Source organism: Onychostoma macrolepis, chromosome 12 (assembly GCF_012432095.1).
Source record: "Onychostoma macrolepis isolate SWU-2019 chromosome 12, ASM1243209v1, whole genome shotgun sequence".
Taxonomy (NCBI): domain Eukaryota; kingdom Metazoa; phylum Chordata; class Actinopteri; order Cypriniformes; family Cyprinidae; genus Onychostoma; species Onychostoma macrolepis.
The window spans coordinates 25,662,377-25,680,939 of NC_081166.1; the positions used below are offsets into that span (position 1 = coordinate 25,662,377).

An 18,563-nucleotide genomic window follows, 5' to 3' on the forward strand; every position below is an offset into this window, starting at 1 on the left:
TATTTGTTAATTAATATATTTATTGATTGATTGATGTATTACTATTAATTTTGTTTGTTCATTCATTATTTATTTATTTATTTCTGTTTTTACCCACCGTTTTTACTTTTCCATGAACCCCCTAGTACTCCCTTATGGCCCTGGTCCTCAGTTTGAAAGCCCTTGGTTAAAGATAAAAATCCAGAAGAGATTTTTGTTTTAATAAATGTTACTTGCATTAAGAGAAAATAATAATAATTATAATAATAGAAAAAACATATCGTCAAAAATATGTAGCGTAGAATTTTATCAAGCATCCAGAATCATTAGGTGGCATCAGAATCAGAGCAATTCTGGTGTTGTAAGAAGGAAAGAAATTACACACTTTAAATACGCAATCCCGAGCCAGTTTGAATAGATTGATTAAAGTTTAAAGCAGTAATCTGTCTTGAGATGCAATCCATCATGTGATTTTACAGCAGAAGCAACTCCGTTAGCTGATTTTGATTAGAAAAATACAGTCCCTGTAAGCTTTCTTGAAGAACGTCCAAAGCTGATGCAAAAGAGGCATTGATTGTTCGGTGGGCTGAGGGGCTCCAGCAGTATTTAAACCCATAAATCAATCTCTCAATAGAACAACAATATCTTCAACCTGCACTTAACCTGTGAGTTAAAGATGTAGTAGTAGGGGCATCTAGTTAATGCCAGCTAGACCACTCTTAAAGTACAGAGCTTGATTTAAATACTGACTTTCTCTCTTCGGTTTAACACAAACCACAAAAAAAGAAAAAGAGTTATAAAAGCCCATATAATATAACCATATAATATATGGTTTTTGTAGTCAGCTTTGAGGGTTCCATCCACTTGCATTATATGGGCTCACAGAAATTGATTGTCTAAAAAATATTAGTTCGTTTTTCACAAAAGAAAGAAAGTCATATACATCTGGGACGGCAGGGTGAGTAAATGATGAGAGAATGTACATTGCATTGCTTTTTCAACGCATTTGATTTAAAATATCCAATAAAGTGACACTGCAAACAAGTGATGCTATAGAGTTTTTTTTTTTTTTTTTAGTGCAGTACAACGCAAGTGTATATAAACAAATCTATATACAGTGGGTACGGAAAGTATTCAGACCCCCTTAAATTTTTCACTCTTTGTTATATTGCAGCCATTTGCTAAAATCATTTAAGTTATTTTTTTTTCCTCATTAATGTACACACAGCACCCCATATTGACAGAAAAACACAGAATTGTTGACATTTTTGCAGATTTATTAAAAAAGAAAAACTGAAATATCACATGGTCCTAAGTATTCAGACCCTTTGCTGTGACACTCATATATTTAACTCAGGTGCTGTCCATTTCTTCTGATCATCCTTGAGATGGTTCTACACCTTCATTTGAGTCCAGCTGTGTTTAATTATACTGATTGGACTTGATTAGGAAAGCCACACACCTGTCTATATAAGACCTTACAGTTCACAGTGCATGTCAGAGCAAATGAGAATCATGAGGTCAAAGGAACTGCCTGAAGAGCTCAGAGACAGAATTGTGGCAAGGCACAGATCTGGCCAAGGTTACAAAAAAATTTCTGCTGCACTTAAGGTTCCTAAGAGCACAGTGGCCTCCATAATCCTTAAATGGAAGACGTTTGGGACGACCAGAACCCTTCCTAGAGCTGGCCGTCCGGCCAAACTGAGCTATCGGGGGAGAAGAGCCTTGGTGAGAGAGGTAAAGAAGAACCCAAAGATCACTGTGGCTGAGCTCCAGAGATGCAGTTGGGAGATGGGAGAAAGTTGTAGAAAGTCAACCATCACTGCAGCCCTCCACCAGTCGGGGCTTTATGGCATTTATAATATTTTTTTAATAAATCTGCAAAAATGTCAACAATTCTGTGTTTTTCTGTCAATATGGGGTGCTGTGTGTACATTAATGAGGAAAAAAATGAACTTAAATGATTTTAGCAAATGGCTGCAATATAACAAAGAGTGAAAAATTTAAGGGGGTCTGAATACTTTCCGTACCCACTGTATATTGCTGGTTGATATATGCTTTTGCATTTCTTTATTTCTAATGTACAGTAAGCACAGATTTACCATTAATTGAGTTTCCTTTTTAACTCATTCCTGACTCCAGTTTCATCAATCACATTAACAGCATATATTTAAAATATTACACAGTTCAGAGCCTTCATTCTACGTTATCATTTTCTCTATTATAACCGGAGATTATTTTTGTCTTTTCTCCCAGGTGTCAGTGGTTAACCAGCTGGACATGCAGGTGGTCGTATCCAACGTTCCGCCCACTGTAGTTGAGCAGAACAAGGATCAGCTGATTGGGTAACGTGTTCTATACAAGCACACTCTTCACCCAGACATACTCCCCAACACAACATTCATGGCAGCCGGAGAAGCCGCTTGAAGTTGTAATGTATGCATGAGTACTTGACTCCTGCAGTGCAGATGTTTATATTAGGGATAAATCAGTGGGCTGCTTGATTCTGTCAACCCCTCTTATATAGAAGCCAGACCCACACTGTGTAACATCTGCGGCAAGAGCAGAATAACCAGAAACCCCACTTTCCCCTGTCAGCTATGCTAGCACTTATCCTTGCCTTTCTCTCAATTAAAATGATACAAACCTAAATTACTTAATTTTTAATTGAACAAAACTTAATTAATTTCTTTCTTCTATGGAACAAGGAGGAGAAATTTGAGAAATTCTGAAAAATGTTCATGCCGCTCTTTTCCATATAATGGAAATAAATGAGGATGGGATATATATGTAAGGGATAATCAACTTCGCGGAGGCTGCGTGTCGGGCGGTTCTTCGCCTCCACGTCGTGCATTCAAATCGTTTAATGCACAGCTAGCCGTTGATTATCCCGTTTATGCCATGGTCATTTCCCAGCATTCACATATTAAAGATGTTAACAATATTTGTGCTGCAATATTTGACCGTAACGATAAAAATGACGGTTATTTTCGTCTGTATTACTGTTTAAATGTAACTGTATGCTACTATGGTTACCAATGTTTATAGGAAGTGCATTAATATAGAACGTGATTAAACTGACCTGGAACTACCTGTGCGGTTCAACGAATCTAATCAACACCTGCCAGCCAATCAGAATCCAGTATTCAGACAGTCCATGGCATAAATGTATATATATTTATTGACGACCTCCGACTATATTCACTATATATGCACTATAGCAGTGTTGTGAAGCCATATATGTTAGCATTGTGAAATTGATTATTTACTGAAAACCATAGCTGCATCACTCATATTTTGTGTTTATGTATTATCAAATGTGCAACATGAAAACAGTTTTGTCTATGATGCCAAATTTGACTAATTATTGTGTCAAAACGCATGCAGATGAGACTTCACCAAAAGCTCACCACTAACTATTAACTGGGACCTTTGCTTCAAAAAACTCCTAATTTGCTACTTATTAATAGTTAGTAAGGTGGTAGTTGTTATGTTAGGTATGGAGTAGATTTAGGGGATCTAAAATATGATCATGCATAAATAATTTATGTATATATGCTTTATTAGTACTAATAAACAGACGATATGCTAGTAATATGCATGCTAACAAGAAACTAATTCATAGTGAAAATTTCTACCTAAACTAAAGTGTTACCATAAAAAACATAGCATTGCACATCATATGGAAAAAAAGAGCAGCATGAACATTTTCCAGATTTTCTCCGTTTGTGTTGCATTGAAGAAAGAAATTAATTCAGTTTTGGAACAACATGTTTAAATGATGACAAAATATTAATTCTCACATAGACATCCCTGTTGAGATATTACAGTGCAAATATGAAGACATAAACACATTTAAATTCCTAGTATATACACAGACAGGAACACACTCAGATAACAGAACTCATAGCCTGAGTTTTCCCAAACCACCTCATTCTCTCTTGTCAGGCTATTTCCCCAGCAAACCTGCTCCTTGTTCCTTTCCTCCAAGTAGAGTCATCATTCCAGCTTCTGTTCTTTTTTGTCCCACGTTCTTATTTCACCTCGGCAGCTGTGAAGGGGGGATATCTGAGGCACTGCAGGTAATTGGCTGAGGAGGGCTGGCTGCTCTGAGATGTGAGCTGAGGGGTAATAAAGACACCTACTGGGAGACAAGGACACCAGCTTTGAAATGACACCGTCTTACACAGCTCATTTTAGCCTTGCTTTGTCTTTATCCTCCTTGTACCTCTGCATTCAAAACAGTTTCCGTTCCTTGCAGCCAAACAAACTTGGTTAATATAGGGGTTTGCAGCACTTGTGGTGTATTTAGGCTGAGTAATTGTTGCTCTTGAGTAATTTATTTATTTATTTTTTCTGTTTCATGTCTCTATGGTGATTACTGCAATTAGCATTTGTTGTGCATGTTTGCAGTCGTGTGGAAGTTGATTGTCAGCTTATTTCCTGATATGTGCCCACCAATTAATGGCTTTGGGGCTCTTAAATTAGCACAGAAATTATTCGATACAGCATCCCTCTAACTTTCCCACAATAAGTTTTATTCAGTGTTTGTTTTGACATGAATTGTTTGTTTTGGTATGGTATGGCTTTATTTTGATTTTTGAATTTTGTTTTGTTTTAAAACCCATGTTCGTTTTCCTGAATAAAAATAAAAAGCTAATTGTGACTTTTTTTCTCACAATTTCAAGTTTGTAACTCCAAGTTATAACTTGCAATTTTGACTTTTTTCTCAGAATTGTGAGAAATTCTAAGGGGAAAAAATACTTTCTTCTTAGAATTGCAAGTTTGTATCTCACAATTCTGACTTTATAACTCGTGATTGCTTGCTTTAAAGTCAGAATTGAGAAATATAAACTTTCAGTTGGGGAAAAAGTAAAAACTGCTAATTTATATCACACTTCTGTCAAAAAAATTTCTGAATATGCGAGATTTAAATGCGTAATTGCAAAAAAAAAGAAAAAGAAAAAGTCGCAACTACCTTTTGTCAGAATTATGGACCTGTCTGTGTTGTGTTTTGCTCCTCATGTGTTCCGTGACCCAGTTTCTCCCCAGTCTGATTGTTTATTTGTTTCCAGGTGTGTCTCGTCTTCCTCTCGGATTATCCTGTCTTTATAAGCCCCAGTCCTTTCAGTTAGTGTTTGTCGGTCCTTGAATGTCTTCCTTGCATGTGCTCTATGTTCCCATTTGGATTGTTAAAGACTCTTGTTTTGTGAATTCCTCGTCTCCTCGTTCCTGGCTTCTGTGACTCCTTGCTCCCCGTGAATTGTGACAAAGGACTGACCAAAAACAGTTACCTCTGCGTCTACCCTCCGTTTTTGTTTTCCGTGTTTTCCCAGTGTTTTTTCTTTCCGCTGTTAGGATCCCCTCCTTCGCCCGGAATACCTCCTCCTCCTGCTGGAGCAGGGGGAGAGATTGCTTGAGGGCCACACCAGACTGTTCCTTGTTGTCGCAAGCCTCGCCACCTACCCGGACGACGAGCTCTGTGCATTCTACGACGCCAGCTTGAACACCGCGTACAGAGCGCCGTCGTCCGAGGAAGGCCCTCGAGCAAATTTCGCCGCGTTTGTGGAGTGGACACGGATCCCCATTCACCATCTGACCCATGGGGAATCTTGCCAGTGCCACTCCGGACCCAGTACCCAGCCCACCATCTCCCCGCTGCGCGGAGTGCATGCCCGAGCCCACCGCTGACGGAGATCCGGAGCCTGCCGCAACCGACAAGCCTTCGGCGCACAGAGCGACATTGCTGAGGATCGCCGCGGAGCCAGAGCCGCTGATGACGTCAGTCAAGGTGTGTGAGCCAGCAACAACGCCCGCCACGAGGGAGAATACAGCGGACAGTGAAAGCGTGGAGAGGAGCTCCGCCCCCTGCATCGCGGCTGAGGGTGAGCTGAGTATGGTGCGTGGACAGTGCAACATCAAGGGAGTGAGAGCTCCTGTTCCCGAGTTTGGCCCCGGGAGGGCCACAAATGCCAAGTCCAGCTCTCCTTCGTCTCTTGAATCTCCTTTGTCTCTGCTGGTCCCAGTCAGCTCCGCTCCTCCTGAGTGTCCTCCAGTGTCGGCTCCCGTTCCTGAGTTCAGCCCTGGAAGCCCGGAGGCTCACAAATGCCCGCATTCCCACCCGCTCCTGCCTCCTCCACCACTGTTGTCTGGCAGCCCCTCCACTCACCCTCAGCCCCCTATCTGTTCGGTGCGAGCCCCAAGGGGCTGCCATCCTCCAGCATCACCGGGGCTGGAGTATCCCTCACCTCCGCCTCCAGCCTCCGAGGCCCGGACTCCACCTCATCCCGTCGATCCGTCGGCTCCACCATGGTTCCTAGCTCTCTCCTCTCTGCCGTGGCCCATCTGACCACTGGCTCCACCGGGCTCCCTCGTCCCTCCGGCTCCGCCTTGGTCTGGCATTGACCATCCTGCGCCTCGGGACTCCACTCCTCCGGCTGCACCTCGTCCCTTCATCCGTCAGGCTTCTTCATCGCTTCGGCTCCTCCTGTCGCTCCGGCTCCTCCTGTCGCTCCACTGGATCCCCACCTCCGCCTCGGTCACCGGCACCATCTGCTCCGCCTGGGCCCTCCGGATCCTCCCTGTCACCCTTGCTCTCCGGCTCTCCGTCCCCTGGAGTCGCCGGCCATCCCTCCTCCATGGCTCCTCCCTCCGTCGGCTCCACCCTGGGTCGACATCATGGCTGTGGCCTGGGTCCAGCTGGACTGCTCCTGGTCCCTCCTGTTCCCTCTTCCCTGGCTCCTCCCTCTTTCATCACATCCCTGGTCTCTGTCAGCCGGCCCCCTCTGTCTGTCCTCCTCCTGAGCTGCCTCCCAAGCTCCCACCCGCCCCTCCCCATGTTGTATCTACGGTGCGAGGACGCACCTTCCGGGAGGGGGTGTATTGTCAGGATTATGGACCTGTCTGTGTTGTGTTTTGCTCCCCATGTGTTCCGTGACCCAGTTTCTCCCAGTCTGATTGTTTATTTGTTTCCAGGTGTGTCTCGTCTTCCTCCCTGATTATCCTGTCTTTATAAGCCCCAGTCCTTTCAGTTAATGTTTGTTGGTCCTTGAATGTCTTCCTTGCATGTGCTCTATGTTCCCATTTGGATTATTAAAGATTCTCGTTTTGTGAATTCCTCGTCTCCTCGTTCCTGGCTTCCGTGACTCATTGCTCCCCGTGAATTGTGACACCTTTTATTTATTTATTTTTTTCAATAGTGGAAACAGGCTTCCATAGTTTTGAGAATGTTCCCTAGGTAAAAACGTTAATTAAAAGTATGTTTGTATAGAATTTTAGAAATAAAAACATGGTAAATAGAATGTCTTCAGTATGTCAGAAAGTTCTGTTGTCAATCTGTTATTTTCTGTCTTTCAATGCAGGATTTTAGAGCGCTACGTCCAGGACCAGATCCCAGGAGCTAAAGTTGTTGTGGAATCGATCGGGCCACGTCATTTTGGTGAGGGTTATGAACAGGAGGACTACTCAAAATCTGACCTGATGGTTTATGCAATCGACCCTCTGACCAATAGAGCTCTCTCAAGACAGGAGCTCTTCAAGTGAGTGCTTCCTCTTATCCAACTTACCCTTCCAAACTCCATTTCTACAGTGATCTTCTTTTAACCTCTAGACATATATCTACTCTTCACACTGGAATATAGATGTGTTTTTCAGCTATATAGTAAATGGGAAGAGCTGCTTTGTATTATTTAGACAAGTAATGCAGAGCGCTACATGTCTCAAAAACGTCAAAGCAAGGATGTTGTAGGTGCATCAAGTGGACATGATTTGGGATTGAAAAATCCAACACCAAGCAGAAAAAAAATCTCCAAACTGTGTCCCAAAATTGTGTTTGTCATTGCTGTAAACAGAAATACGAGTCATTTTTACCAGCTAAAGATGATACATGTTGGATTTCTTGGCTTGTTTTTGGCTAAACCCCAGCTTGCACTGATGTCTAATTCATTCATTATTTGTTTTGTGTCCATCAGGTTCATAAATAAATAAATAATCAAATTACATTAATTACCTTTCATTTGTAGAGTGTTTAATTCACTGCATTATAAAAAATAAAAATAAAAGTTAACATGGCCATTCAGTGTATTTTATTTCATTTTACACTCACTTTCCTGTATACACAATTATACACACAATTAGCATGGTATAACATTTATCATAGCATTATTTAAGATACCACCCACCCCTAGCCATTAGTTAGTCTGTTATTCATAGTGTATTTTTCGTTTTCTCATTTTTCATCCAAGCAGCACGATAAAGCAGATGGAGTATATGTTTGTTTGTTTAGGCATTTTTCTAATTTTTCATAAAAATGAGACCTATGTTTAAATCCATAGCCAGATTGTCTGTTTTGTCACAGTACTTAGCCTGCTTAGACAGCACAGTTTCCTAATACTCGTATGGGCAAATCATGAATTGTAGGCTGTCGTATGCGCTTCCAAACTCCTTAGTTCTAATATAGACAACATTCAGTCTTTTGTTTTATTTAACTGTCAGCAGGGTGAATGGAACTTAGAAATTGTGCTTTATAGTAGCCAATGTAAATATAAGATCAGCACATTACATTTACATTACACTAAAAAAGTGAGAAGACACATTGTATACTTTTGTGAAAGTTTGGCTCATGAATTTTAATTCATTCACTCAGTTGTTCACTGGCTGGAAGGCAAATGAGATCTTCATTGCCAGATTTACGTGGCTTGCACTGCAGAACTAATTCAATATGCAAGGCCACATACTGTATGTGACTGTCCCTGTGGTGTTTACAGGTTTTTAGATGGGAAGTTATTAGACATCAATAAGGAGTTCCAGCCCTATCTAGGTCGCGGAGGACGCATTCTGGAGATCCGCACGCCGGATGTGGTGGAGAGCGTGAAGAAGGCGGTTCAGTCTGTTGGATACACCGAAGGAGCCCTGCTGGCCCTGGCCGTCATCATCATCTTGTGCTGTATCCCAGCCATCCTCATCGTCATCATCACCTACCGACAGTGAGTGTTGCCACCATAGTCTAGTGTAGTCTAAAATTTCATGATCTAATTAAATGGCATTTAATATTAATATTTAGTAGGGGTGTGCAATATTGACAAATTATATCTCTGATTTTTCCGATAACAATATAACGATAACAAAAGTGTGTTTTTGTGCTGGTACCTTGGCTGGTTTAGGCCTGTCATGAATGAATAAATAAATAAATATAACACTATATTTATATTTATTGAATCAGTCATTAAAACAATTTGTTCAAAACAGCTGGTTCATTTAGAAATAAAGCAGTCAACTGTTTATGAGTTGACCATTGAATCACTAAGTCAAATGACTCATTCCAAAACAGATTAATTCAGGAATGAAGCATTGCAGTGTTTATTATTGAGTATATAAGAAAAGAAAAGAAAAAAAAACATAATAGGGCCTAAAATGTAACTCACTCAGTATTAGCTTCTTGTTTGTTGAACTGTTGTATAGAATCAGTACAACATTCGTGATTGTGAAGATGGCCGTCTTGCTTGTGTGATATTGTCTATTTAACTATATCATATCTTATAAATATAAAAAACAATTTTTTTATTTTATTTATTTATTTTTTGCTACTCAATAATGTCAGCTAGCACATTGTTAAAACAGCGTTATTTTAATAGACGATAAATATTGCACACCACTAACTTTTAGTGAAATTAGCCATTAACCAATTCTTCTGTTTTGATTTTTTGCATATTTTCCAGTTAGTTTTTAATATAAATGTTATGTCACATTGTTGCTTTTATGCCCTGTGTTAGAATCAGGTTGAATCAGTGGGAAGACTATTCAGGCTGCAGATTTTTCCACTTAGCAACCAAATAAATAAATGTAAAGTTCATTAAGGTTGAAACATCCTGTTAAGCAGGCAGCTTCCCTCCACTGGGATTTCAGAGGAACCTATGCACTCTTTCTTTTCACAGTGGTAACACCTTTGAGAACTGTCTGGTCTTGTGTTTATTCAGTGTGAAAGAAGATTAATTAAGGCCATGATAAGTAAATATAAGAAGCTGTCTGTGATTAAGGGCTGAGTTTTGCATGTGGTGCCAGCTGAGCCTGTGCCATGTGGCAAACTTGATGATGAGAACTGAGGAATAAAATGACATGATCTGTACTAGAGATATGAGAATCATTCAGGAATTATTGAGGGTTTAGTTTGGCATGAATGTAATTCATACTTGTGGGGAGAAGATAACAGATTTATACATATACAGTTTGTTATTTTTATACTGTTACTGATTCTCACTGCTGTGTAGTAAATCCATGTTGCTATGAGTCATTATCTAATTTTTTTTTTCTTTTCTTTTTACAATGCACCAACTTCAGATTCAAAGAGTAAGTATCGTATTGAGACATGCTTGTGTAATAATATATTGGTTATATATCTCAACCATTTCCCTCTCTCGAGCATTATTTAATTCAGTGGTTCTCAAATTTTGGATTGGATATCAAATAGAAACCCAACATATCTATATAGCTTGTCGTACAAAAGTCAATGATACAACAATGTAAATCAACAATAGTGGAATATATTAATATAAAAAAAAAAACCTCAACAGACTTATTTTTATAGTTTGAGCGTTTGGTTTCTAAATGTCTCTTGAATTTTAATGTTTATGCTCCCAACAGCCAATAATTCACTGCACAAAACACATTGACGGCACTAATGATGTCTTTCCTCTTTGGTAGCATCTTGTATTTTGCAAAGTTTTGTTTTTCTACCTATCCATGTTGCCCAAAATATGACTAGCTTCTAGAGCTGAAGTACCATTTGATTTAACATGTGACCATTGGCATCCATAACAAAAAAAATAAAAAAATGAGAAGCGGTGTCTCCCCCTTTTAGAAATGCCTCTTTATTGTGCACTGCTAACTATGAGAGATTATATGGTTAGTTGCATTTTATTATTATTCGCTTTTATGTATACCATTTTTTTTTCTCTTGCTGTCGGCGACCCACCAGTTGAGAACCACTGATCTAATTTGTTGTGTCTGAGAAACTCCAAAAAAGCTAAATGTCCAGGGAAAGATAAAGTCTTGTTGATTTCCCAGGACCAGAACAGAAGTGCTTAGAACACAACTTATGTAAAGAATAGCTTTTGTTCCCTAAGCTGTCAGATCCCCTGAGGATATAAAGCTGATTCCAACAACCTTGTAAAATTGCACTTTGAAAGAAAAGATCAAAACCGAATTATTCAAAAACATTAGAAGTGTTCTTTAAGGACAGCATGCTATGAAATTACAAACTCGAATCACTTCCCAGGCACTCATTACATAAACACAACCATCAAACTCTCAAATATTACCTTTGAATGCGATAAATAAAAAAATAAAAAATATTTGCAATAAAGCAAATTATATGCTTTCAAAATTTTGTTTCTGTAAACATATTGTTTTTGATCTGTGAGTGCATGTATAATTTATGAATCTTTCATAATATAAGATATTGCTTTTATTTTGCTCTGCTTGTTGACTTCATCATCTGAAGACGACAGGCAGAGTGTGCAAAAACAGCCAGGATTCAAATGGCGCTTCCCACTGGCAAATCCGGAGGCGCTGCCACCAACAATCTGTATGAAGAACTCGGCGACAGCACCATGTAAGTTTTATACCTTCTGAACTTTATACTGTACTTGTCAATGTCTTAAAACACTGGCTGATTCAGAATATTGCAAACGGAGGGAGGGGTTCTAGCAGACCAATCACAGCGCTTGCGGTCCGCGTAGAATTGATGCGCTGTTAGGTTTTTGGAGAGGTGCACGTCAGGTACGGCGTAGGTTATGGCGCAGGCCTGTGCGTCTCTGCGTAGGCTACGGCGTAGGTTCGACGCAGAAGTATAAATTGGGCTTTAATGTAAATCTAACAAAATGTAGTTGCATGATTGGAGCAAAAAGTGTGTGGAAAATTCATTTGAGTAAATTAATATTCTAGTTTGATTATTAAGATGCTAATTTGAATTGCACAGAATTTTTATAGTATTTCTCTTAATAAACTGATATGATTTAGTGTAACCTGGTTTTATAGCTTAGCAAAGCTAGGGCTTCTATTCATGGTGTGAGAATTCCACCCAATGGCAATATCCCTTTTTTGTGACAGTCATTTCCATTTATTCTTTTACCTGTGCCAGGATTTCTAACACATTAGGGGTAATGCAAAATTACAGGCCTTCCATAAAAAAGATTGCAAGTTTGAACCCAGGTTGAGGTGATCACCAAACTCTTTTGTTACCTTCAGGGTATGGTCCCAACATTACAAGCTTTCAAAGTAAAAAGCAATACACAGTTTCCTGTTTCGTGTCTTCCTGGTTATCATTTCATATCATGTTACAGGAAGGTTTTTGTGGAATATCAAAGATCCACATTTGCCAGGAATGGTCTAAAGATCATCTAACCCAAATTTGATGAAGACTGGACTCATTTATTTTAGACGTTGCAGGTACCCCTAAGGCATATAGTAGGCATGACAATTAGCAAGTTTGTGTTTAAATTTAAATCAGAGCAGTGCCAAGATACAATCTGAAATTCTATGTCTCTTTTTCATTGCCATATTCATACTGTTGCATCACAAAGATTTTGGTATATCAAAAAGTTTTGTCGTTATTTTTTGGAAAATTGTCCAGTAACTTTTGACCCCAAAACTGTCAAGACAATTTATCTTCTATGAGTAATTTCATTGCTTTTTACCATACAATTCTAGGGCCTTCCATATACCCCCAGTGGGGAGGAATGATAAGTAGAAAACCAACTGATATAATAGATTCCTAGACAGCTTTGGTGCACAGCCACAAATTTAGATTATGTGAACATTTTCTACCCTCTTCCTGACCCTTAAAATTTAAACTGGCTTATATTCCACTGCAATCTTTATCTGATCACGATGATCATTACCAAATGGAATAACTTTTTTTTTGTCATAGCATAATAGTGTCTGTCCTACTTATATTGTCCTAATCATAACTGAACAGGTTTTCAACATTAAAGTTTAAATGTGGACAGTAATGTGGAGAGTGTTATTGTGCTAACTGTTGTGATGTCCCATCTTAATTCAAAAGATCAAGTAAAATTTTTCATTATTAGACAACCTTAGACTAATTTCTCTGTAATGATTGTGTCTAATGTTAGGCACGTTTCCCTTTTTACAAGTGTAACCTTTATTACACTTATCTGCTTTTTAACATATTGCTAATTTCACTCATATAATTTGTCTTTTCCTCCTGTCTCTTTCCCGTTTCTTGGATGTCAGATCTAAGTAAGTAGGGAGTCATCTGTGTTTCAACTATAGTAGTCAACTACCCAAGTAGTTTCAAGTAGACATTATACTGTAAGTAAGGTATAGCTGTATTTGTGATGGTTTCTCAAAGATGTTGAATATCCTTTGCTTTCAATTGCCTAGCACTGTTATCAGATGCCTTTCTCTTGATCAGTATTGATATTAGCTTAGCGCTGTTCAGTGACGTCAAGTAACGTCTTGTTTTGGGTGTTTGCCTAGGATTTGGTTAGCATTTTGTTCTTAGTACTAAAGTCAATCCAAGCGAGTGCTTTTTGTAGCTGGCTTCCCTCCTACTTCCCCATCTATTGTGCTGTTCACGTCCTCTGTTAAGTCGATCTTTGTCTCTTTTTGCGGTTATGCTGAAAGCAGGACTAAGAGGTGTGTTCTGAAGGACGGCGATCGGCAGCGTCTCATTAGCTCATTTGCCTCCCGTGCCATCACTGCTCACAAGCTGTCCACCGCTAATGGAGTCCTGCTTAACAACTTGCCTAAGTCAGAAAGCAACATTACTTTCCTTTCTGACGAGAACCCTCTTACTACAACCAACCCCCTGTACCATGATGACGGCACCCTCGGCAGCCCAGAGCACCAAAATCAGAGGTACCATCTGGGCATGTATTCACCCAACATGATAGGTCTCAGAAAGTCCATCCTGCGCTTCCCATCTACAGGCTCAGGACATGCCTGGACTTTACCTTCTAGGTTGCACAAGTGTGAGACCAATGAAGCCCTACGGAGTAGAGGGGTGGCGATGGATCCACTTCAGTGGGAGCTGCAACTACTGAAGTCCGACCTTAGTAAGGTGATGATTGATGGGTTTGATGGGCTTGTTGACGAAGATCCAGAGCCCAAATTAACAGTAAAAGAGCAGGCACGGCAGTTTGAGCAGCAGGCCTTGCAGGACACAAGGCAGAGGCAAGGCCAGGACTCTCGTGGGTCACTCTCTTCCGAAATTATTCTCTCTGTTTTTGAGACCCCACAGTCTTCAGTCATGGGACATAACAGCAGACCCCCAGCAATAATCATTACCCAGAGTGACGGAACGCCTCCGCCTAGTCACAAGCCCACTCCACCAGTGCTACGGAAGTTCAGCAGAATAACTACCTATCCCGATGTGGAGTCTTACGAGGTCAATGTGGAGATCATCCCAGACCCACCAGATGTACCTGCTCCACAACCCCCACCACCTCCACCTCCCTCCAGTCCCCCACCACCTCCACCTCCTTCCAGTCCCCCACCCCAATCCGTTCCTGTCCCTCCATCCCCACCAGACCCTCCCCATCCAACCCCTCCACCTCCTCCTCCTCTCCCACCTCCCTTATCACCAACCCTTTCCCGTTCCATACCTCCTTCTCCCTTTGTCCTTCCTCCTCTTCCCTCAGTCACATCCCTTCGACCGGTGTCCTTGCGGCCCACACCACTTCCACCACCGCCTGAGCCTGAGCTTCCAAAGAGGGAACTCAAAGGGATCCTTAAGAACATCCAGAACATAGCTGACATAGAGAAATCTGTTGCCAACATGTACAGTCAAATAGATAAAAAGCAGCGCTCACTAAAGATTGTCCCCAAACCACAAGTGTCTGTCGAACCAGAGGCTGATGTGTCAGAGGTGGAGCCTGTACAAGAAATACCAGCACCAGAGCCCAATCCAAACATGAACTCACTAGTGGAGGAGCTGGAGAAACGCTTTCCTTCTCAGTCCACTATTCTGTGACACTCTCTTTGTCCATGTTGCTATTACTGTCTTAGAAGCGGTTCACACAGGATGCATTCTAGCATTACAGAATTTTGCTAGAGTGCAGCAGAAAAATAGACTGTAAAAAAAAAAAGATGGACGGTGCACCTCCACTCTATTCCATAGAAGAAAAGTAAAGTCGCCAATGTCCCAATAGGGTGCAGACACATTGCACTGATTTGGGACCAGAGACTGCACAGTAGTGAACTCGGGACCCGAGTCTGCGCAGTAGTGAGCGAAGTGGAACTGCGTCCCGCCCACACACCCGCAGAGTCGATCGCAAGCTCACGACCCTGACCCTTTTTTAATTATCCTGACTGCTCCAATTTTTGTCTGCTGATTGCCGTACAAGAGGCTTGTGTTAAAATAAGGTAAATACAACTAGTTTGTGCCTCAGTTCGCTCAGAGAAGCTGTCAATCTCAGCTGTCAATCATGACGTCACACTGCCGTTTTTATAGCATCAAATAACTAATTAAAACCTTAACTTATTTTTTTTAAAAACTAACTCTTGAACTTACATCAGCGTGTTAAAAACTACATAAAATGACAAAAAACATTATTTGAAATGAAATTTAATTATTTAGTTTGTCTCACGTCCCATTAGATTACATGGAGAGGGTGGGGCTTATGACCTATACAGGACCAGCCACCTGGGGACGATCAAAATGCTTCGGCTTCACTTTTGAACACTTATGCAGCACACTCAAGCACAACTGACAATAGACAAGGCATTCCTGTAGCTCAAACAGTAGAGTATGGCACCAGCGACACCAGCACAAGAATGTGTCCTGTGTGAACGGCCCTTAGACTATCACTACGTTCTTGTCATCTTTTTGTCTTATCATTGTGTTTCATCTTATTGTATTACAAAATCAAATGTTTGTGCTTTTACAGTTTTTGTATTTTTAATAAGTTTTGCAAGAGTGTTTTATTATTTAGTTGAGTTACACCTTCATACAGGCATTTTAATGTTTTAGTACACAAAACACTATTACTTAAATAAATTCTCCTATTCATATGCCCTAATGTTGGGTTATATTTTACTGTCACTGGATGGGATAAATGTCCTCTATAAAACTTTTCTATGAGGTACACTGCATTGCGCTCACCTCTCATTTCTCTTTCTTTCTTTTTTCTCATGTTTTCTTTTGTTAATTGTATTAGCACAGCCTTGACGCCACATTTACACTCTCTACCAGTTTTGATCAATATCTGGCACAGGATATTCATATGAGCACAGTTGTTTATGTGAATGTAAACGTATTGAATAAAAAATTAAAAAAAAGGGATGTGTGTAAAAATATCAGATCTGTGCATTAGGCCTCACAGTGTGAGCCCGTGTGACGATACATGCATCAAGAGAGACGCTCAGATAGTCAAACCATTGCTTTGATTTTACATGAAGGAGGATTGGGAGGAAATGCCTGTATTTTTTCAATGCAAAAGTGGCAAAACACTGCACTTCAAAAAGTGTCAGTCTTCATTGTATAAAACCTGTATCACTATGATCAATTTACGTTTTAAGTACAGCTGTTATAGGACTTTGTGTCTCTCTCAGTGCAAGCATTCATTGCGAACTGTATGTGCCAGATGTGCAAATTGTCTGTGCAAGAAAGGACTAGAAAAGCACTGAAGAGAAACGAGTTTGTTGTAATGTTAAATGGCTCTATGGTACGTGACTGTGCACACTTTAGGAGGCTTGAGAGGCAACTGAGTCGTCAAGTTGCTTGCAATTACCGGCTAAATCAATTTAGTGTGAGCGTGTTTGTGTGTGTGAGAGAGCTTGTCTGATTGGTGATATGTCCTCCATTTACTCTTTTAAACAGAAACGCGCTGCATTTGATTCAGCAAATGTCCTCCAAATCCCGGCTTTAATTGTTATGATACTTATGAATGGATGCTGCACCATTACATCCGATTATTGTCGACTTGCAGCAGTAGACAACTATACCATATTGTTTTTGTTCAAAAGTGTCTCAATGACCTTTGAAAATTGATCATGTTCTAAAGCACTGTAACTGACTCTGCTATTGTGGTTAGGCTTTGTTACCTCTTACCCTATTATATTTCTGCTATAAATTCAGCCCCTTAATATAGACTCCATTCAAACTATTTGTAGATCACCTCCAATTTTATGTGTGCTATGTGTTTTTGGTTTTATTAAATGAAAGAAATTTAAGAGTGAAGACAGAAAAATCTCCCATTGATTTACAACTAATGTGCAGGATTCAAAAACCATCGTCAATATTTGCCTTTTGAATTCCGGTTTGGTTTTCACACTAAATGTTGTAATTTTATTTTATTTTCTAATATGTATTAAACCATTTAGAACTTCTTTTATGATGGTGATGATTTACTAGAACTAGTAAATACCTAAATGTTTTTACTGTACTATCATTTAAGCACTGTTGTTTCTTTCAAATTTTCTTTGCAGATAACCTACATCATGCCATACCTTCCCATCTCATATCATGATTTGTTTTTCTAATCTGAAGCGCCATGTTCCATTAGTACTGGCTGTGCCATCATGACATATTAACAGTGTTGGGGAACAAACAAACAAAAAAAAAACATCTTTATGGCAATCAGAGGGAGGAGGAAAGCTCTCTGTGTGTTAAAATTAGCACAATCAAACAAGATCCATCTGTCAGTAATATTGTCTGTTTAGTCAACATTTCAAACACTGGCAAAGCAGATGGCAAAAGTCAAACTGCACTGCAGAAAAGAATGCATGTCTAAAATTAGACCTGTCAACAAATTAATTCAGTGTGTTTGATTACAAAAGAATAATGTAATAATAATATGTTTAATCCCCTATTGGGTAACACTTTATTTTAAGGTGTCCATAATATAGAGTAATTACCTAATTAAGTACTTAGTAGTAGCCGTTGTACTTACATGAAACAAAATGTACTTACCATGTAACTAAGTTATGGAACAGCCTATACTTGCCATTTGTAATTATGTACATGTAAAAGGAAGCTTCTGTTACACAGCTACTTATGTAACCAAAAGATTGTTACATATGTGTTGCAGACTTTATAAAATGTAATTATTAATGTAAGTACACAGACATAAGATAATAAAGTGTATCAAGATTGTACTTAAGTGTACTTCATGTGTATCTATGCTGTATACCTTATCCAGTTGCACCTTAGTTTGATTTAACCCACCAGTACACAGCTTAAATACATGTAATACTTTTCTAATTACATTAAAATTGCAGAATATTACACAGGCATAAGCTACTTAAAATAAAGTGTCAACTTTTTTTTAAGTACATTGTACTTAAGTGTACAAGTAGCTGTGTAACAGACAGCCTGTTACATATGTGTAACAGTAGCTGCCTATTACATGTGCATAATTACAAACTGTAATTACAGGCTCTTCCATAACTTAGTAACATGGTAAGTACATTTTATTTCATGTAAGTACAACGGCTACTACTAAGTACTTAATTAGGTAATTACTCTGTATTATGACACCTTAAAATAAAGTGTTACCACATATGGCTGTATGTGTAATTAATCTGCATATTGTAATTGTGATTTATTTTTATTTTTTTGTGCA

General features: G+C 39.6%; 1 protein-coding gene across 11 annotated transcripts in view; it reads left to right on the forward strand.

Annotated features, from left to right (window-relative positions):
• The window catches only part of pcdh15b (protocadherin-related 15b), a 228,945-nt gene that overhangs the window by 192,466 nt on the left and 17,916 nt on the right, over nt 1-18,563 (forward strand). For 8 of the 11 annotated variants that reach the window (XR_009273731.1, XM_058794174.1, XM_058794172.1 and 5 more), the window contains 4 exons: nt 2,236-2,324; nt 7,341-7,517; nt 8,745-8,963; nt 11,477-11,587. Coding sequence is in view for 10 of the 11 variants with exons in the window: in XM_058794174.1 (XP_058650157.1) it covers nt 2,236-2,324; nt 7,341-7,517; nt 8,745-8,963; nt 11,477-11,587 (596 nt within the window). In the remaining variant the exon portion in view is untranslated. Of the gene's footprint in view, nt 1-2,235; nt 2,325-7,340; nt 7,518-8,744; nt 8,968-10,314; nt 10,324-11,476; nt 11,588-18,563 lie in introns of those variants that run through there. The other 3 variants (XM_058794176.1, XM_058794175.1, XM_058794171.1) reach the window with 2 other exon arrangements.